This window comes from Rhinopithecus roxellana, chromosome 21 (genome assembly GCF_007565055.1).
Source record: "Rhinopithecus roxellana isolate Shanxi Qingling chromosome 21, ASM756505v1, whole genome shotgun sequence".
Taxonomy (NCBI): Eukaryota; Metazoa; Chordata; class Mammalia; order Primates; family Cercopithecidae; genus Rhinopithecus; species Rhinopithecus roxellana.
Genome location: NC_044569.1, coordinates 9,115,229 through 9,137,713, shown reverse-complemented (window position 1 = coordinate 9,137,713; position 22,485 = coordinate 9,115,229). Strand labels below are relative to the sequence as shown.

At 40.1% G+C, this 22,485-nt stretch overlaps 1 protein-coding gene and 1 non-coding gene across 14 annotated transcripts in view; both read left to right on the top strand.

Annotated features, from left to right (window-relative positions):
• The window catches only part of ANKRD12 (ankyrin repeat domain 12), a 138,445-nt gene extending 122,772 nt beyond the window's left edge, over window positions 1-15,673 (top strand). For all 13 annotated transcript variants that reach the window (XM_030926015.1, XM_010373410.2, XM_010373420.2 and 10 more), the window contains 4 exons: window positions 902-1,000; window positions 7,109-7,252; window positions 11,450-11,545; window positions 12,839-15,673. In XM_030926015.1, the coding sequence (XP_030781875.1) occupies window positions 902-1,000; window positions 7,109-7,252; window positions 11,450-11,545; window positions 12,839-13,024 (525 nt within the window). In that variant the 3' untranslated portion in view covers window positions 13,025-15,673. The remainder of the gene's footprint in view (window positions 1-901; window positions 1,001-7,108; window positions 7,253-11,449; window positions 11,546-12,838) is intronic.
• LOC115895576 lies at window positions 9,872-9,972 on the top strand. Its single transcript, XR_004055768.1, has one exon. It is a non-coding gene; the product is annotated as a small nucleolar RNA U13 (small nucleolar RNA).
• Window positions 15,674-22,485: the final 6,812 nt, after the last annotated feature.

Sequence of the window (22,485 nt, the reverse complement as noted above, 5' to 3'; positions counted from 1 at the left end):
GAATGCAGTGGCATGATCTCAACTCACTGCAACCTCCGCCTCCTGAGTTCAAGCGATTCTCCTGCCTCAGCCTCCTGAGAAGCTGGGATTACAGGCATGCACCACTACACCTGGCTAATTTTTGTATTTTTAGTAAAGACAGGACCACCATTTAATCAGGCTGGTCTCGAACTCCTAACCTCATGATCCACCCACCTCAGCCTCCCAAAGTGCTGGGATTACAGGTGTGAACCACCGTGCCTGGCCAGTGTATCTTACTTTAACAGTGGAGTTACATGCATAGATTGAATCAGCTTCCTTAACCTCCAGTATCTACCAGAAAACACAGTTCACTACAATATCAAATTAGAGATGAACCAAAAGCTTTTTGGAGTATGAATAGACAAAGTCATGTGGGATATTACATGTAATAAAGTTTGAAAAAAAATTCTTTAGACCATTTCATCTGCTTTTATAAAAGAATTAAATGTAACACTCAGGACTTTAGTGTTTGATACTGTATTATCTCTGCAGACAGACCTCACTATGTAGATACAATTGAACTGCTTTCATCTTTAGGAGTGTTTCCTCCATGTTTATACCAGCTGTTCTGGTTCTGCAACTCCTCCCTCCTCCCCTCCTTGTCTGTGAGCTGACACTTACTGATGATCTAAAATGTGTCTGGTAGTCCTTCTAATTTGCTGTTTGAAATTTGTTGTGGCCTTAGAATCAAAACATCTAAACTGTGCTCAGTGTTTCAAACAGAAGTAACAACCAGTTCTATAATTAGTGCTGTATTATTTAATTCACAGGACATCGGAATTTGATTTTTTTATGCACTAAAAGGGTTTAATTTTAAAAGAATAGCCCATTATTGTAAATAAAACCTAATATTTTAAACTATATATATCTTTTTAATTAGATTACACCACCACCTTCACTGTCAGATCCACTTAAAGAGCTTTTTCGGCAACAAGAAGTTGTAAGGATGAAACTACGTTTGCAACACAGTATTGAAAGGGTAAGAAATGTTTAAATTTGTACTTATGCTAAAAACAACTGGTTTTTACCAATACATTAAAATGGCCAATAATTTTTTATTAGTGGATTTTTAAAATTTAGAACCATTTTGAGAAATGGTTTGGTTTTATCTTGTGTTTAATTAGATGGAAAAATTTTAAGCCTATTTTAGGATTGTTGCTCCCATATTATAATTTATGTTGAATATATTTTTAATATGTAAGTCTCTGTCTTCTTGTTATTTGTTGAATTTGTAGAATTATAACAGTAGATTCCTAGTGGAATATTTGAATTTCCAAGTTTTGGAATCGTTGCTTGGTTCCAGCTATTTCAGGGCAAAAGGGCAAAATACTTATAAAGGCTATGCTTACTTGTCCACGTAGGTCTGCCTTAGTATCGGCCTTCCAGTGGTTAGTCTTGGCTTGAAATTACAGGAAGAAAAACCTTTATCAGAGTATTTATAGAAATTATAAGTCATTTCACTTGGATTTACAAAATACAGTATGTTCTTAATTTTGGGTGAAGGTTGAGGACCTCTGAAAATGTGGTGTAAACTATGATCCTTCTTCACAAAAATATATCCATACCCATATGCAAACAAAATTTGTATATAATTTCTTTGATTCATACATGATCGATTTTCTTGGCACAGGTTCTTAACTTTTTTCCTACTGTGGACTTCGGTAACAGTCTGGGAAATTTGGAACCTCTTCTCAGAATGTTTTTAAATAAAAAAAAATTCATAGGATTACAAAGAGAAGCAACAAATAAAAGAAGCACAATACAGAATTTACAACACTGCGTGGCCCATTGACAGTGCGCAGTTTGTCAGCAATAAGAAGTTAGGTAATACAACACACATCAGTAGCTATTTCAACTGTCAGACGTTTGAAGTCACCTGGTATATATTCATCTGTGTACCTGTCCAGGTTACAGAAAGTCTTGCCACCTTACAGTTAAGAATTCTTACTTGAATTGTGCAATTTTTGTAGAACTTTAACACATAACAGAATGATAACATCTTCCATGCATTTGACCAATAAACAATTTAGAATTGCAGAATACTCGAGGGCAACTTTAAATGTCTAACTGATGTGAGAACAAAACACTTCACCGTGTGGTGGCTCAGTAACTACTAGCTACAAAATTGCTTGATCTTGGCCAGCTATGTCATACAAGTATCGCTACACAGAACTGCAGTTAGGTGTCATGTAGCAGCAGATCTCATAACTGCAGGGATTTTGTTTTGTTCTGCTTTTTGAGACAGTCTCACTGTCACCCAGGTTGGCAGTGGTGTGATCATCATGGCTCACTGCAGCCTCAACCTTCCAGGCTGAAACCATCCTTTTGCCTCAGCCTCCCAAATAGCTGGAACTACAAGCATGCACCACCACACCCAGCTAATTTTTAAAAAAATTTTTTTGCCAGGCGTGGTGGCTCATGCCTGTAATCCCAGCACTTTGGGATCATCCTGGCTAACACGGTGAAACCCCGTCTCTACTAAAAATACAAAAAATTAGCCTGGCGTGGTGGCGGGCACCTGTAGTCCCAGCTACTCAGGAGGCTGAGGCAAGAGAATGGTGTGAACCCGGGAGGCGGAGGTTGCAGTGAGCTGAGATCCGGCCACTGTACTCCAGCCTGGGCGACAGAGCGTGAGACTCCGTCTCTTAAAAGAAAAAAAATTTTATAGAGATGGGGTCCCACTATGTTACCCAGGCTGGTCTGAAACTCCTGGGCTCAAGTGATCCTCCTGCCTTAGCCTTCCAAAGTGCTGGGATTATAGGCATGAGCCATTGTGACCAGCCACTGCTGGAATTTTGAAGAAGAATAAAAATTTGGGAGGATATCAGTACATCTATAATACATTAATAATTTAGAAATATTTGTGATTTCTATGAATGACAAAGCTTGCAGATACTCTGATTCTACTGTGGTTTGTAGACATATTTATGATTGAAAGAAATGCCAGTTGGAGGCTAGTGAAAATAAAGACATAATTTTTTCCAATCCAAGTTCACAGACTACCCTACCCCCATTTTATCCTCAGGTTTCTTGAGGGTTTGAGGACCTCAAGGTAAGAGCTAGGCTGTTCAAGGGTCATTTTCCCCACAGAAAATGGTAACATTTGAATGCTATACTAAATGAACAAACCAAGTTTACAGGCCCATTCCCTCAGAACCTCCCCATGCCACACTCTACCACCCAGGAAACTAAGAGGAAGCAATACATTGGCACACCCATAACCTGTCCTTAGAGGACACTGAGAGGCTCTGCCCTAGGGATTTAAGAATCCCTTAAATTCTAGGGATTTAAAATTAAGAATGCTGATCGAAAGTATACTATTTAGATTGTCAGTTAAGCAACATTTATAATAAAATAACATCTCAATTATTTTAGGAGGGGAGAGGCTCTGACTTTAGAAAATGTGTTTCTTGGCCGGGCGCGGTGGCTCATGCCTGTTATCCCAGCACTTTGGGAGGCCGGGGCGGGTGGATCACCTGAGGTCAGGAGTTCGAGACCAGCCTGGCCAACTTGATTTCAGCCTGGTGAAATCGCATCTCTACTAAAAATGCAAAAATTAGCCAGGCATGGTGGTGGGCACCTGTAGTCCCAGCTACTCTGGAGACTGAGGCAGGATAATCACTTGAACCTGGGAGGCAGAGGTTGCCGTGAGCTGAGATCGCGCCATTGCATTCCAGCCTGGACGACAGAGTGGGACTCCGTCTCAAAAAAAAGAAGATGTAGGCCGGGCGCGGTGGCTCAAGCCTGTAATCCCAGCACTTTGGGAGGCCGAGACGGGCGGATCATGAGGTCAGGAGATCGAGACCATCCTGGCTAATACGGTGAAACCCCGTCTCTACTAAAAAATACAAAAAACTAGCCGGGCGACGAGGCGGGCGCCTGTAGTCCCAGCTACTCGGGAGGCTGAGACAGGAGAATGGCGTAAACCCGGGAGGCGGAGCTTGCAGTGAGCTGAGAGCCGGCCACTGCACTCCAGCCTGGGCGGCAGAGCAAGACTCCGTCTCAAAAAAAAAAAAAAAAAAAGAAGATGTATTTCTCACATGGTGTTTGCTTTTGAGGGATTTTTGGTTGTTGCTCTTAATCTCTACAGTACTACAACCAGCTTTCTAGGAAGACACATCTAGCTGTTTTTTCTTTGGCGTCAAGGTTTTGGATATGTATTACTTCAAGTTGCACTTTAAATTGCACTTAATAAAAGTGTTAGACCTACCTCTTTGAATATCATTTGTCATACAAGAATTAAGTTAATTAGGACCATGTTTCTTTTTTTCGTGAATTTATGAAAACATTAAAATTCTGCAATAATGCATATTTGGATATATTGTGGCCTGTTTTCTCCATCAGGAGAAGACCAAAGTTCCTTGGAGTTGAGGAGAGAATGGGAAACATGGTGGGGAGGAGAAGACAAGGCACATTCTTTGTATTCTCCCAGCCCAGGCTTCCAGACAGGGCCAATAAAATGGTATCTGTCATGAAACTGGCAAGTTCGTGGAGTCACTTGCCCTCTCCATGAAGTCCCAGCCCAGGCTTCCAGACAGGGCCAATAAAATGGTATCTGTCATGAAACTGGCAAGTTCGTGGAGTCACTTGCCCTCTCCATGAAGTCCCAGCCGGCCACAGGTCCCAGGGTTACCCCCATTGATGTTTAGGCCAAAGAGTGTAGTCAGGGCCAGACGGCACAATCTGTAGCCAAGATTAGAATGGGTTGGGGTCTGCAGCTGGACCCCAGGAATTCTCAGTTTGCTAAATGCAGAAGATGGCCTAGATCATTTTATGAACCTTGTGGTCGAGTGACTCTGCATATTACATAATTAGTTTTGGTCCCCACTGAATACATTCAGGCAGGATTTTATTGTGTGTGTCAGGTTTACAAGTAGTTGACGTCATCATACAGTATGTTTATTTCTATAAAAATATTCAGTATAAAAAAGCTGCCAACACAAAGGCATACCACTTCACACCCAGTAGAATGGCTGTGATCGAAAAGACAGATGTAACAAGTGCTGGCGAGGATGTGAAGAAATTAGAACCCTCCCATTGCTGATAGGAATGTGAAATGACACAGCTACTGTGGCACAGTTGGATGGTTCCTCAACAAGTTGCACAGAGTCACCAGATGACCCTGACAGTTCCACTCCTACTTATTTATCCAAGAGAAATGAAAACATGCATCCAAACAAAAACTTGAGTGTGAACGTTTATAGCAGCATTTGTTATATTAGCCTCAAAGTGTAAACAGCCTGTAGGGGAGGCAAAAGGTAACCTCCACCATCTTAAGATCTCCAGCTGGGCCTTAAGGTCAACTCAGCCTCCCAAAGCATTGAGATTACAGGCGGAAGCCACCGTGCCTGGCCAGCATGTTTTAGGTGATTTTTATCTTTCTTCATCTGACGTAGATAAACAGGAGAAAAAAGTGCAGATTTATTTCCTATAAGGTTTATGTGACATGGGAGCCAAAGAAGTGGCAAAACCTGAGTGATTTTATGCTAGGTTGAAGAAAGAAAGGCGGCTGTGGAAAAGTCACTGAAATCCACTGGAAGGCTAAAGGAAGATGAAGGTTATTTTAACAAGGTCTGTTTGTACAGAATTCTCTTGGCCTTGACTCCCTGTCACTGGTCATAAGAATGTTTCTTTCCTCCTGGTTTCAGGAGAGCATCTTTCCCATGGGAGTTTTATCTCTGGCTTTCAGGTAGAAAGGGGAGGTCAGAGCACTCTTGAGCCTGCTGACTTCAAATTGCCTTTAGCTCAAAATAATCCTTATGCCAAAGAGGCGTATTTTGGGGTAGCATTTTCTGCCACTCTTCAAGCCCAAATGTCTATCAACTGATGAATAAATAAAATGTGGTATATCCATGCAGTAGAACATATTTTTCAGCCATAAAATGGGATAAAGTACTGATGCATGCTACAACATGGATGAACCTTGAAATCATTATGCCAGATGAAAGAAGTCAATCATGAAAGACCACATATTTGCATGTTGTATGATTCCATGTATATTAAATGTTCAAGATAGGTAATTCATAGAGACAAAAGTTAGGTTGGTGGTTACTAGGAGCATAGAGGAAGGGGGTGCAGGGAATAAGGAATGACTGCTGATGGGTAGCAGGTTTCTTTTTGGAGTGATGGAAATGTTCTGGTGATGGTGGAACATCTTAGTCAATACACTAAAAGCCACTATTTTATACCAGCATACTTTGAAAAATAATTTTAAAGTAGAGAAACTGCTAGTTTCGGAGAGAGAAAATGTATTTCTACTTTTGCAACACTGGGAGTTCTCAAATTTCTTAAGCCTACTGTGAAGAGAAGACTACTCTGAAATTTGGATTCTTTAGCTTGTGTGTATGTGTGTGTGTGTTTGTTTTGTTTGTAGAGATGTGGTCTTGCCACTATGCCTGGCCTAACAAATTGTTTTTGAAATAAGATAAAATCACTTAAAATATGCAGGCCGGGTATGTGGGTCACACCTCTAATCCCAGCACTTTGGGAGGCTGAGAGAGGAGAATCACTTGAGCCCAGGAGATGGTGACCAGCCTGGGCAACATAGTGAGACCCCTATTTCTACAAAAAAATTTAAACTAATAATTAGCCAAGTGTGGTGGTCCGCACTTATAGTACTAGCTACTTAGAAGGCTGAGGTGGAAAGATTGCTGGAGCCCAGGATTTTGAGATTACAGTGAGCTATGATCATGCCTGCACACCGGCCTGGGTGACAGAGTGAGAAGAGGCCAGGCACAGTGGCTTACACCTGTCATCTCAGCACTTTAAGAGGCTGAGGTGGGAGGATCACTTGAGCCCAGCATTTTGAAACCAGTCTGGGCAACATAGTGAGACTTCGTCTCTAAAAATATATATACATTTTTAATTGGCTGGGCTTGATGACGTACCCCTGTAGTCCCAGCTACTAGGGAGACTGAGGTGGGAGGATCGCTTGAGCCCAGGAGGTCAAGGCTGCAGTGAACTGTGATCACACCACTGCACTCCAGCCTAGGCGAGAGAGTAAGATTGTTCTTTAAAAAAAAAAAAAAAAAAAAAAAAAAAAAAAACTGTTGAAGAATTTATGTTTTTCAATTCTCTATTCAACTAGGAAAAACTCATTGTATCCAACGAACAAGAAGTTTTGCGAGTTCATTACAGAGCTGCAAGAACACTGGCAAATCAAACACTGCCATTTAGTGCTTGTACTGTTTTGCTGGATGCCGAAGTATACAATGTACCATTGGACTCTCAGGTAAAATGTTTGTTGATACATTTAGAAGGAATGCACTGAAAAAATGCAAATTGGCTGTTTTTAGAATATATTTCCGTGGAAAGAACTTGAATTCAACAATCATTAAGGTCAAAGAAGAAAAACTCTTTCAAGCCAGAGTACTTCTAGATCAACTGGTCCTCCATTTTCTACAGCACTGTAAACATTAGGTTTCTGTTATAAAAACAGATGATCACAAAACACCTGTACGTTTAGGATAGTGCCCTTATAGGTACATGTAATTTGTTTCTAAAGTGAGTGTTTATACCTTTAGTTCTGACCTTCAGGCAGCTAGAAAGCTATTGTACACTGAAAAATAGTGCAGCTAGATGGTACCTCTAAGTTGTGACAGTCCTAAAAACAGTGAATCTTCTGGTTTAACATTGAATGTTGGTGGAATACATGAATTGTGGAAGACTGGAGAAATACCTTCAATAAAGTTTACTGCTGCATATAAATTATATGAATTCAGAACCAGTCATATTAGTTTTCAGAATTTTTTTTTTTTTTTTTTTTTTTTTTTGAGGCAGAGTCTCACTCTGTCACCAGGGCTGGAGTGCAGTGGCCGGATCTCAGCTCACTGCAAGCTCCGCCTCCCGGGTTTACGCCGTTCTCCTGCCTCAGCCTCCTGAGTAGCTGGGACTACAGGCGCCCGCCACTTCGCCCGGCTAGTTTTTGTATTTTTAGTAGAGACGGGGTTTCACCGTGTTAGCCAGGATGGTCTCGATCTCATGACCTTGTGATCCGCCCGTCTCGGCCTCCCAAAGTGCTGGGATTACAGGCTTGAGCCACCGCGCCCGGCCTAGTTTTCAGAATTTTTTTATGGCTCATAAACCAGAAAAGAAAGAATTTAATGATTAAAATTTTTATAATAAACAGTGAAGGATTATCACCTGAAAACAGACTAGGAAATGCTGTGTTAAGGAAATAAGCTAGTAATACAAAGGATAATAAGGTATATCACAGAAAAATATTTTTAGACTCTTCTGAGCTTTATTTTTCTCATCTATAAAAGAATCAAGATTGAACTAGATAGGGAGGTTTCAAACTTAAGGCACCGGATGGGCGTGGTGTCTCATGCCTGTAATCCCAGCACTTTGGGAGGCCAAAGTGGGCAATCACTTGAGCTCAGGAGTTCAAGACCAGCCTGGGAAACATGGTGAAACCCCATCTGTACAAAAAGATATAAAAATTAACTGGGTGTGGTGAGGCACACCTGTAGTCCCAGCTACCAAGGAGGCTTAGGTAGGAGGATCGGTTGAGCCTGGGAGGTCAAGGCTGCAGTGAGCTGGATTGCACTACTGCAGTCAAGCCTGGGCAACAGAGTAAGACCCTGTCTCAAAAAAAAAAAAAAACACTTTAAGGCACCAACTTTTATTTCAAATGAAAGTGTTCAGAGATATCTGAGGACGCTATTAACATGAATAATTGGATCTCTTCAGAAAGAACTGTGTGATTAAAGAAATAGGCACTGGAGAGGCCACTGAGGGACTTTCTTTTTTTTTTTTTTTTTTTTTTGAGACGGAGTCTCGCTCTGTCACCCAGGCTGGAGTGCAGTGGCCAGATCTCAGCTCACTGCAAGCTCCGCCTCCTGGGTTCACGCCATTCTCCTGCCTCAGCCTCCCAAGTAGCTGGGACTACAGGCGCCGCCACCTCGCCCGGCTGGTTTTTTGTATTTTTAGTAGAGACGGGGTTTCACCATGTTAGCCAGGATGGTCTCGATCTCCTGTCCTCGTGATCCGCCCGTCTCGGCCTCCCAAAGTGCTGGGGATTACAGGCTTGAGCCACCGCGCCCGACGGGGACTTTCTATAACTTTCATATTTAAAGATGTTTAAAGGGAAGAATGGATAGTTTTTAATAACTGCGATTAACAGTTTAACCATGTTCTTACAGGCTGGACTAAACAGTGGTATCTTGAGGTCTTTTCAAGTTTTGAGCAGGCACAGAGTAATGAAATGAATTTTAGAGCAATATAAATTGAGCTTTATAATCAAGCTACAATGAAAAGTCTCTTGAAGATTTCTAGCTCAGAATGGTTGAGTAAACATACATACCTGTTGATTTCTTCTTTCTCCCAAAACTCATTGAAATGACAAAAGACGCAAAAATTTAAAAGCCTGGCACGGTGGCGCATGCCTGGGGCCCCAGCTACCCCCAGTGGCTAAGATAGGAGGATGGATTAAGCCAAGGAGTTCGAGCCTGCAGTGAGGTGTGATTGCGCCGCTGCACTCCAGCCTGGGTGACAGAGTGACACCCTGTTTCTTAAAAATAAAGTAATTAATTAAATTCATTAAAAAGAAATTCATAGCAGACCTGGAAATTGAGGTGGGAAACTAACTGTTAGACAAAAACATTAAGGAATTTCTGATAAGATTTAAAATAGATGAAAACATGTTGGTAATCAAATACAGCAGAGTTGAGGAATGCCCAGTACCATATAGGTTAAAAAGACAATTTTAAAAATAAATGCGTTTTCCTGGAACAGTATAAATTTTCAGTTATAAAGGGATTTTGAGAATTTGAGTAATTCATTTTACCCTGCCCCAGATTTTCTTAGTGATCCAGACCACCTGACTTTAGATTAAATTAAGCTTGCTGAGATCCTTTTGTGGATCATAAGCCTGATGATTGGGGTTTCACACTGTGTGAGACAGGCCTCTCTCAAACCTTGTTGCATTGTGCACACATTACCTGTCTGACATGGGGTAAGAAATTTAGCTTGATGAGATACCAAAATGTGAGGTGTATTCTCTTGACAGAGAGAAACTTAGGCTAAAAACATTTCTGCATTTTTGGTGACTTACTTAAATATGGAACTGTTATCTACCGTTTTACAGCTGGCTTTAGAGTAGAAGGTCTCAGGTAGCGTGGGTATTTCCTATGGGAATAGCCTTGGAAGGAACTAAAGGGAAGAAAGTCTACTTTTCTTTGGGTAGGGGCTTGGATCATCCATTAGTCTACTCTCTTATCATTTCTTCCTTTTCAAAATAAACTTGTTTGAGCACCTGAAATGCGGTAAAGAAAAATAAATAAATAAAGTTGTAATATTTAAAAGAGCCAACAATATACATTTTAAATAGTCAAAACATCTAACTTGGAGACAAAGAAATTATAACTGCTAAAAATGTGAGTGGTGGCCAGGCACGGTGGCTTACACCTGTAATCCCAGCACTTTGGGAGGCCGAGGTGGGCAGATCACAAGGTCAGGAGTTCGAGACCGGCCTGGCCCATATGGTGAAACCACGTCTCTACTAAAAATACAAAAATTAGCCAGGCATGGTGACGGATGCCTGTAATCCCAGCTACCTGGGAGGCTGAGGCAGGAGAATCGCCTGAACCTGGGAGGTGGAGACTGCAGTGAGTCAAGATCACGCCATTGCACTCCAGCCTGGGTAACAGAGCAAGACTCTGTCTCAAAAAAAAATAAATTGTGAGTGTGGGGCTACCTGCTGCCTGGAAGTGACTGACAGCATTGGTAGTGGTAGTAGTAGAGGGAGTGAGTGCCGCATTGAGTGCTTCCTGTGTACCTAAGCGTTATGATGAGGGCTTTATAGACACTTCGCGTTCTCAGAACAAGCTGAAGAGAGGTACTGTTACCACATTTTACAGAGTAGAAGAATCAAACTGTATAACTAGTTCAAGATTACATAGTAAGATACAGAGCTGAAATTTGAATATAGTCTGTTCAAATTCCAAAACTGGTATTCTTAAGTGTTGATAAAGAATTTCTTCATGAGCACCCCAGATATTGGTCCGGGAAGAAATTTTGGCCTCAAAGGCAGCTCTCTCCCAACTAGATACTTTTTGTCCCTACAGATAGTAAACAGTAACATTAAAATTAAATCTGTAGTTGATTATACAGTAATAATGTCATAGGCACAGTACTTAATATAACATGCCTTTTTGCAAAACATCTTTGACTTAGAACAATAGGAATCTATTTTAGTTAATAAATAAACCTACCATCCCAAGAGTTCTAATAACCAATCTGTCTGCACAATGTGGAAATAAAAGTTTTACCAAACTTCAACAGTATTCAATTTATATATTTATTATTTTGATATAAATATATTTTCATCATTACTAAGAAAGGGGCATATCCCATAAAAATACTATAATGGCATATAGATTTTAAAGTGGTTTATTGTATTTTATAATATTCAACTTTTCTCTTTTAGTCTGATGACAGTAAAACTTCTGTGAGGGATCGCTTTAATGCAAGACAGTTCATGTCTTGGTTACAAGATGTGGATGATAAATTTGACAAATTAAAGGTATGTATGTTTAGAAGTCAGTTTGAATGAATGTTTCCCCCTTCTTAAAAAAAAAAAGCTCTACAGCTGTATTAGGGAGAAATAATTAGGAGGGGAAATACTGGTTAGTCATGAATCCTCACACTGGTTCACAGTTGGAAAGATAGAGACCACAAGTCCATTTTAAGGACTAGCTGTAGTATGAAAGAGGAAATTACCACAGAAGATTCAGTTTCCAGTGTGGGTCTTCATGCTTATTATCCAGTGTACCTGTCTGGTTATAGTTTGAACATATAAAAGAACAGGAGAATGGTAAGAAAAGGAGTAAAATTTTTAAATCTATAAATTATTTTATTTGAGATTTTGAGTCATTTCAGAAGTCTTTTCCCCCTAGATTTTCATGTTTCTTTTGATAATTTGAAATCTCATCATTTGAAATAATATTTTCAAATTAAAATCTGTAACAGGAGTCCCAACCTTTCTAGCAACAGGGACCAGTTTGGTAGAAGACAATTTTTCCATGGGTTGGGCTGGGAGGATTGTTTGGGGATGAAGCTTGCACCTCAGATCATCAGGCATTAGATTCTCATAAGGAGCACGCAACCTGGAACCCTCGCATGTGCAGTTCACAATAGGGTTTGAGCTCCTATGAGAATCTAATGCCGCTGCTGATCTAACAGGAGGCTGAGCTCAGGTGGTAATGCTTGCTCGCTGCCACTCACCTCCTGCGGTGTGGTCCAGTTCCTAACAGGCCATGGATTGGTACCAGTTCATGGCCCGGGGGTTGGGAACCCCTGCTGTATAAGATGAAAATGAAGTTGCAGACCCACAAATAGTTGGTATATGTGTACAAACAGGATGAAACAGAAATGGACTTGTAGGCTGGGTGTGGCGGTTCGCACTTGTAATCCCAGCACTTTGGAAGGCCCACGTGGGCAGATCACCTGAGGTCAGGAGTTCAAAACCAGCCCGGCCAACATGGTGAAACCCCATCTCTAACAAAAACAAAAATTAGCTGGGAATAGTGGCACATGCCTATAGTCTCACCTACTTGAGAGGCTGAAGCAGGAGAATGCCTTGAACCCAGGAGGCAGAGGTTGCAGTGAGCCCAAGAGCTCACCACTGCACTCCAGCCTGGGAGACAGAGTGAGACTCCGTCTCAAAAAAAAAAAAAAAGAAAGAAATGGACTTGTAATTCAAATGCTTTTTATGCTCCTGATGTGTCCATCTTAGTCCCTAAAGAAACTGGATGAGATTAATTTTTAAAGCAAAGTTAACAGAATAATCAAGTAACTCTTCTCTTCTTTTAAATAGACCTGTCTTTTAATGAGGCAACAACATGAAGCTGCAGCTTTAAATGCTGTCCAGAGATTAGAATGGCAGCTCAAACTCCAGGAACTTGATCCTGCCACCTATAAATCGATCAGCATTTATGAAATCCAGGAGTTTTATGTTCCCCTTGTTGATGTTAACGACGACTTTGAATTGACTCCTATATAGCAGTCAGTACTTGCTGATGTCTAACCTGGTGATGCCCAAGCATTATACTGTGGAATACTGCCTTTTGACAAAAATACTCATGCCTTTACAATTGTTAGTAAAGTTCGATTATAGTTGGTTATGTAGTAAACACTGTCATTTTATAAAAAATGAGAATTATTTTGGATCTTAGATCCAAACACAGTTTCTAATAGAAAACTATTATTTATATTGGGAAAGGTAACTATTGCATTAGAGCATGTTGGCAGACTGGTAGATACTTAAAAAGTTGAGAATCTGCTAACAGCGCTGGAAGTTGTTAGCACTCTGAGTAATAACCACTAGTATTCAAATCTCTTTCAGGTTTTATTTAAAAAAATATCAATAAACTAAGAGGTTCAGTTCCTACCAAATAATTTCTAATGTGGGAGAAAAACTTGGCACAAAATTTCTTCAGTTTATTATCTGTAAATTAATTGTACAGTTTTCTTTTTGAAAGTTTTAATATTGTCTTCCTTTTTAATAACTTATTTTATACATATTGTGCAGATGTAAATCTTGTAATTAATGGTCAAACTGTATACAAAGGGATTGGTAGTCAAAACATGTACAAAGAAATACCTGTAAAACTGTTTTGTCTCATGTTTTATTGGACCAAAGTTGTGGTTTGTATGGAGTGTAGTAGTAGTGTGTACAGGTAGAAAACTTTTAACTAGGGCATGCATGTGTTTCAGTTAGCTTGTTTTCATCACCATAACTGCAAAGATGTGGCTTAGTTGTATTGCATGCTTCCTATAATTTAACTCTCCATAATTGATGCCTGCAGTAGTGTAAGGCGTTTCATACTAGTCTCCTCTAGTAGACCTGTGACTTACTGTGTTGGACATATTATTTAGACTTAGTCATACAAAGAAACTTAGCTCTTTTTTCATCTCACAGTAGAGCCTATTTCCCCAGGAAAAAAATAAATGCCTTTGAATGAAAATTCTGAAATTGTAAATGTCTATTTTAATATTCAACTATGAAAGAATCTGTGAATATATGTAAATATGTTTAATAAATTTTATTGGTCATGTTAAATCATTGTAAAACTTTTTTACATTGCTTAATGTTTTAAGCTTAATAGCCTTTGCACTTTTAAAATAAAAACCAAGTATGCAAATCAACAGAAGATATTTGGTAGTCAAAATAAGTAAAAGAAATATAGGAATATTCCAGTCAGTCTCTGAAATGTTTATGAAAAACAAGTTAATATGTTGTATTTTTTTCCTTGTATCAAGATGCAAAACATGATTTGCAAAATTTTATAATTGAAATAAAACTTGGTATGCTGTTTTATAATAAATTAGCAATATACTTAGAAAAAAAATCCAGTTTCTCCTATAACATGATGTAAATTAAATATTCAGGAATATTTCAGGTCTGAAATCTGCTGCTGAACTTGTTAGACATTTTTGAAAGGAAATTAGGTTAGTGTACAATTTATCATAAGTATATGAGGTAAAATTTGCAAAACTTTCCACAGTTCTTTGTTGAATTACACTGAATGTTTCTGTTCCAATAGAGAAAAGTGAAGCAAATATGTGAGGAATGAAGTGATCTAGTGGAAGTTGGAAATTCCAGCTAATGGGAGAGAATGTAAATGTTTTTGAGTGCAAAGGTACATATTAAGCTTAGGGATTTTTGAATTTTTACGTCAATTTATATTTTAATTCTTACTGTACTTGGCATGCGCAATAATGCAGCACATGTAAAAAGAAATACACAGTGCAAGGACTTTATTATAAAAGTTGGATGTAGTTTTATTTAGAAATTTAGGTGAGAGATTTTGGCCTTTTTTATTGGATAAATTGGGCCAGAAAGGCAGGGTAGATTTCGAAGCACTGGTTCTGTTGAAGTTAAGTTTATTAAGCCTGGGAACATTAAAAGCTAATTTATAAAAGCAATACTTTTTAATATGAAAACTTACTGCAAAGTTTGTTTATACTTTTGCCTAAAAAGGAAATTTGATGGGATACTGTGGCAAATCATAAAAATCAAAAACCAGATAACTGAACTTTGAAGTTATAGAAAATCAGAGAGGGCTAAGTTTATAGGGCATTTGGTTCTGATGGTTCAGCCAGAGGTCTGGGAGATAGCACTGCTGGACCAAGCAGAACAACCTTTTAGAAGATAACAGCGAGCAAGAAGGAATCTGGTGAATTTTAGTCATCCCAGCTTTTTAGTCTTAACCACAGTTCTCACTTTCTTCAATGGTACCTCAAAAAGCTGGAGCCTCTCTGCCATGATTATGCTTCTACAGATTTCCTTTGTAAAGAGACTCAAAGCTAATGATAGCTTAAAAGAAAAGTTAATGCCTTCTCATTGGAAATGTATAATCAAATAAGTCGTTAAGGGCTTTTGGTATTAAAGATATTCTGAAGCTCTGAAATGCTAGAAAAAAATTTGGAATGGAGTATATGCCTGAAAAGGGTTTGAATTCAGAAAGAAAAATAAAGGATGGTTAGTTTAATCAGTGATTCTTTTTAAACTCTTCAAATATCATGAACAAGATACTAAATTGTACCTAAGGATTTGTATTTCTTTACAATTTGTTCTAAATATCTGTTTAATGACTAGTTGATATTTGTGCATGTTATTTAATAAAGAGTTATATTTTTATAGAAAAAATAAGAGTGAAATGTGTGCTAACTGTTTTTTACTTAACTTTACTTGGGCAGCTAGCAAAATTGCAGAAATATTCATCCTGGGAAAAGAAACAGCCTTTGAAGAATTAGCCTTTCAAGTTCAAATCTATTTAATAATGAGAAGTCTCACAAGTGAATTTTTAAGTACAGGCATACCTCAGATATACTTTAGGTTCCAGACCATCACAGTACAGCAAATACCACGACAAAGCGAATCGAGGAATTTTTTGGTTTCCCAGTGCATATAAAAGTTTTGTTTATACTGTAGTCTATTAAGTGTGTAATAGCATTATGTCTAAAAATATGTACATAAGTCTAAAAATGTTGCTAAAAAATGGTAACAAAGTGAGCACATACTGTTGGAAAAAGAGCACCAATAGACGCTTGAAGCAGGGTTGCTACAAACTTTCAATTTGTAAAAAGCGCCAATATGTACAAAGCACAATAAAGCAAAGCACAGTAAAACAGGATTGCCTGTATTAGTTAGACATGCTACAAACTTCTTAACTGGAAACATGTCAAAGGCCCCATGAAGCTCATTTGAATGGGACTTAACAATTAGACAGTTATTCTAGAAATTGAGTGCAGACCTAAGTACATTTCCAAAAAGGAAATTGTCTCTGATATCTTGAAACATAAAAACCCGAATTTTTATGTAGAAGAAATTGACTCTGTAAAACTCAATGAAATAGTCCTCTTTTTAAGTTTAAAGGAAGCATTTTCACCATTTGTTTTTTTGTTTGTTTGTTTGTTTGTTTTTTGAGATGGAGTCTCACTCTGTCTCCCAGGCTGGAGTGCAGTGGCCGGATCTCAGCTCACCGCAAGCTCCGCCTCCCGGGTTTATGCCATTCTCCTGCCTCAGCCTCCCAAGTAGCTGGGACTACAGGCGCCCGCCACCTCGCCTGGCTAGTTTTTTTTTTTTTTTTTTTTAGTAGAGACGGGGTTTCATCATGTTAGCCAGGATGGTCTCGATCTCCTGACCTCGTGATCCGCCCGCCTTGGCCTCCCAAAGTGCTGGGATTACAGGCTTGAGCCACCGCGCCCGGCCGCATTTTCACCATTTGTAAAAATTATTTTTAAATATTTAGGGCAAAATTGTTAGCTAGTAGTGGAAAAGCTTGTGTGAGTTTAGTGGTTACAATATCTTGTAATTCATCATTCTTCAAGTGGCTTCTTGGGAGTCGTCTTTGTACCTAAAATGGAGTTTTCTTTTAAGCCTCCACAGAAATAGTCACCTTAAGTATTTCCAGTCAGTAAAGGCAGAATTCATAGAAGAAACTGAGGCAAATTAAATTTAAACAATTCCATTAATCAAAATGGCTTTAAACAAATTAAGTATTAGCATAAAAATAGCAAAACTAAAAAAAAAGGTTGGGTTTTCCCAGTGGTTAAATCCTATATAATAATTGCAAATAATAGTTTTTCTGTACATGGATGGCATCCTCACAAAATAGGTCAACATGGTGAAACCCTTTACTAAAAATACAAAACTTAGCAGGCATGATGGTGCCTGCCTGTAGTCCTAGCTAGTTGGGAGGTGAGGCAGGAGAACTGCTTGAACTTGGAAGGTGGAGGTTACAGTGAGCCGTGATTGTGCCACTGCACTCCAGCCTGGACGACGGAGTGAGACTCCATCTCCAAAAATAAAAAAGAATTTTTTTTTTTTTTTTCTGAGACAGGGTCTTACTCTGTCATCCAGGGTGGAGTGCAGTGGCACAATCATGGCTGGTTTCTTTTTTTTTTTTTTTTTTTTTTTTTTGAGGCGGAGTCTTGCTCTGTCGCCCAGGCTGGAGTGCAGTGGCCGGATCTCAGCTCACTGCAAGCTCCGCCTCCCGGGTTCACGCCATTCTCCTGCCTCAGCCTCCCAAGTAGCTGGGACTACAGGCGCCCGCCACCTCGCCCGGCTAATTTTTTGTATTTTTAGTAGAGACGGGGTTTCACTGTGTTCGCCAGGATGGTCTCGATCTCCTGAGCTCGTGATCGGCCCGTCTCGGCCTCCCAAAGTGCTGGGATTACAGGCTTGAGCCACCGCGCCCGGCCAAACGGCTGGTTTCAAACTTGGGCTCAAGTGATCCTCCCACCCTGGCCTCCCAAAGTCCTGGGATTACAGGCATGAGACACTGTGCCCAGCCTAAGAATTTTAACCTAAAGATGAATGCAGTCTGCTTGCATGGGGATTCAGTTTTATTAGGTCCGTTAGTTACTCAGAGAAGTGAACAAATACATAAAGTATGCTGATTTATTCTATTGATGAGCTTTTAATTGCATTTCTTAAAAATTGGATTCCATATCCACATATCTGACTAGTACTAGATACGAAGCTTTTAGGTAGCCATGTTTTTTTCTCACCTTTTTTTAAAAAAGTATATTACAGGCCAGGCGAGGTGGCTTACGCCTGTAATCCCAGCACTTTGGGAGGCCGAGGCAGACAGATCACCTGAGGTCAGAAGTTCAAGACCAGCGTGACCAATATAGTGAAACCCCGTCTCTACTAAAAATACAAAAATTAGCCAAGGGTGGTGGCAGGCACCTGTAATACCAGCTACTTGGGAGGCTGAGACAGGAGAATGGCTTCAACCCTGGAGGCAGCAGTTGCAGTGAGCTCACGCCATTGCACCCCAGCCTGGGCAACAAGAGTGAAACTCTTGTCTCCAAAAAAAAAAAAAAAAAAGTATATCACATATGTACCATGTGTTTACAAGTTTAAAAGGCACCACCAATGCCCCCATCACTCGAGAATATCAATAACTTTCTCAGGTTTTTTTTCGTTGTTATAGTCTATATTCAATAAAATTACCCAGATCTCAACTAGGCAGTTTGATAAATCCTGACAAGTGTAAACACTCATGTTACCGTCACCCAAATTAAGATATTGTAAAACATTTTCATTACTCTAGAAAGTTCACTCACGCCTCTCTCCAGTCACTACCCCCGAGGCACCCACTGTGCTGATTTCCCATCACCATACATTAGTTGTGCCTGGCCTTGAACTTCATAGATACGGAGTCATACATACTTTCTTGTGTCTGCCTTGTTTCTCTCAACATGACGTTTTGAAATTCATCCATGTTGCACCTATCAGTAATGAGTCATAATTTATTAATGAGTAGTAGTATATTGTACAAATATGTTTATTCGTTCTCTTGTTGGTATTTGGATTGTTTCCAGTTTGGGACTATTGTTAATAAACCTGTGAATCTGCAAGTCTATTTTGTGGACATATTTTTTCGTTTCTCTTCGGTACATACCATGGAGTACAAACACTAGGTCATAGAGTAGGTGCATGTTTCACTTTATTAGAAACTGACAGTGGCTGGGCATGGTGGCTCATGCCTGTAATCCCAGCACTTTGGGAAGCCAAGGCAGGTGGATCACTTGAGGTCTAGGGTTCCAGACCAGCCTGATCAACATGGTGAAACCCCGTCTCTACAATACAAAAATTAGCTAGGTATGGTGGTGTGTGCCTGTAGTCCCAGCTACTTGGGAGGCTGAGGCAGGAGAATCACTTGAACCCGGGAAGCGGAGGTTGCAGTAAGCTGAGATCGCACAACTACACTCCAGCCTGGGAGACAGATGAGACTCCATCTCAAAAAAAAAAAAAAAAAAAAAAAAAAACAAAGAAAAGAAAAAGGAAAAGGAAAAATAGCAAGCATATCTATATATATATACGGTTGCTGTTACATCCATCAGCACTATTACAAGCACTTTATTATATTAACTTATTTTATCCTTACAACAAACCTATGAGATAGGAGTACTCTTATCATGCCCATTTTACAGTTGAAGAAACTGAGGCACAGAGGGGTTAAATAGCTTGCTTAAGAGTACACATTAGCCAGCTAAAAAGTGGCTGAGCTAGATTCAAACACAGGCAGTCTGACTCCAGAGTGTGTGATCACAACTATGCTCTGTGGCCTCTAGTGGAAAGTCTTCAAAGTTCTGAAAGGCTTTTTGTATGAGATTTCTATTGCTGCTACACTAGTATCAAATTACTACATATCAAATTACTAATAAACTGGGCATATCTATTGCTGCTACACTAGTATCAAATTACTACGTATCAAATTACTAATAAACTGGGCATAGTGGCATGAGCCTGTAATTCTAGCTACTTGGAAGGCTGAGGTGGGAGGATTGCTTAAAGTCAGAAATTTGAGACCAGACTGGGCAACATAGCAAGACTCTAAACAAAAACGAACAAGCAAAAATTCCTAAGAACAAATTACTATAAATTATCAGATTAAAACAACACCCTGGGTCTGGCGCAGTGGCTCATGCCTATAGTCCCAGCACTTTGGGAGGCCAAGGCAGGTGGGCTCAAGGTGGATTGCTTGAACCCAGGAGTTCAGAACCAGCCTGGGCAGCATGGAAAAACCCTGTCTCTACAAAAATACAAACATTAACTGGACTTGGTGGTGTATGCTGATAGTTACAGGTACTCAGGAGGCTGAGGTGGGAGAATTGCTTGAGCCCAGGAGGTTGAAGCTGCAGTGAGCTGTGATTTCACCACTGTACTCCAGCCTGGGTGAGAGAGTGAGACCCTGTCTCAATAGAAAAAAAAAAAAAAGGCCTGTTCTGGAGGCCAAAGTGTGGCACAGCATGGCTGTGCTCTCTGGGATCTCTCAGGAATCTTGAGACTGGAATCAAGGAGTCCACCTGGCTGAATGAGTCGGGGCTTGGTCTGGAGGCTCCTAGGAAAATTCCACTTCCAACCTCATTCTTCTTGTTAGCAGAATTCAGTCCCTTGTAGTTGTAGGACTGAAGTCACCGTTGCCTGGCTGACTGTCAGCCAGGGTTACTCTTGGCTCCTAAAGGTCACCTGTGTCCTTGACACAAGGCCTTCTCCATTTTCAGGTCATTCTCGTGCATTAAGTCTCTGACTTCCACAATCTCTGCGAGAGGCTGCTGTGATTAGGCCAGGCCCACCAGACGATCTCACTATCTTAAGATCAACGAATTACATCTGCAAAACTTCCTTTACTATAACGACAGAGTGATATCTCATCATTTTCACAGGACCTGCCCAGGTTCAAAGGATGAGATCACACATGGGGAAAGGTCATTTTAGAATTCTGCTTACTGCATTGTGAAACTGAAATCCTATTCCCATTAAAATTCGGATCTTCCCCTCTTTTTTTTTTTGGTAACATATAAATCCATGTGGCCTTCCTGAAAAACAAAATTTAAGAATGTGTTCTAGCAAAAAATGAAAAAAAAAAAAAAAATGGAGAGAGTCTATGAATGATAATGTCTTCCAAAAGACAGCAGATATGTAATGTACTCACAGCCCAGGAAGGCACTGGAACAGACAACGGCTGTGCTCAAGGCACATGTCCGGTAAAGCAAAATGTCCTGTTAGAAAAAAGTTGTGTTACAAATACGAAGAAGGCAGGTGCAATTTCAAGTAACAGGTGGAATATAAGAAACAATGACTTTCAAACTAAAGTCAAACCTCTATTGCTTAAAGTAATTCATTCAGATGAGAAGACAAATGTGATGCTTTGAATTCACACATGTATACTTCTAATTTGTTAATGTATACTGGTACTGCTGAGAATCATTTTCTCTGGTGTGCATACTTGCTTTGTCCCCCAAAAGAGAGTTGACATTTTGCTTAAGGATTGACAATTTCTGGCCGGGTGCAGTGGATCACACCTGTAATCCCAGCCCTTTGGGAGGCTGAGGTGGGCAGATCACGAGGTCAGGAGATCAAGACCATCTTGGCCAACACGGTGAAACCCCGTCTCTACTAAAAATACAAAAACAAAATTAGCCGGGTGTGGTGGCGAACACTGTGGTCCCAGCTACTCGGGAGGCTGAGGCAGAAGAATGGCGTGAACCTGGCAGGCGGAGCTTGCAGTGAGCCGAGATTGCGCCACTGTACTCCAGCCTGTGGGCGACAGAGCGAGACTCCGTCTCAAAAAAAAAAAAAAGAAAAAGAAAACCAAACACTGCATGTTGCCACTTATAAGTGGGAGCTAAACAATGAGAACACATGGACACAGTGAGGGGAACACCACACACTGGGGCCTGTTGGAGGAGGGCAGAGGTGTAGAGAGCATCAGGAAAAATAGCTAATGCATAGTGGGCAAAATACATAGGTGATGGGTTGATCAGTGCAACAAACCACCATGGCACATGTTTACCTGTGTAACAAACCTGCACATCCAGCACACGTATCCTGGAAATTAAAATAAAATAATAAAAAAGAATATGAAATAAAGATAAACTCAAGAAAATTGTGCAAGTTCTATATCCTGAAACCCAAAAAGTAGTGCTGAGAGAAATTTTGAAATAAAGGGAAAGATATACTATACTTGCCTGTAATCCCAGCACTTTGGGAGGCCAAGGTGGGCGGATCACAAGGTCAGGAGTTCAAGACCAGCCTGGCCAATATGGTGAAACCCCCCCTCTCTACTAAAAATGCAAAATAGTATCTGGGTGTGGTGGCGCATGCCTGTTGTCCTAGCTACTTGGGAGGCCGAAGCAGGAGAATCACTTGAACCTGGGAGGCGGAGGTCGCAGTGAGCTGAGGATTGCACCACTGCACTCCAGCCTGGTTGACACAGAGAGACTCCATCTCAAAAAAAAAAAAAAAGATACCATACTTATGGATTGAAAGACTCAATATTGTTAACATGTCAATCATAAGTTGTCTGTACAATTCCAATCAATACAGAAAGGTGTCTGTACACAAATCAAATCAATATCCCAGCAGGATTTTTTTTTTTTTTGTAGATTTTGATAAGGTGATTCTAAAATTTATATGAAAATGCAAATAATCCAGAATATCCT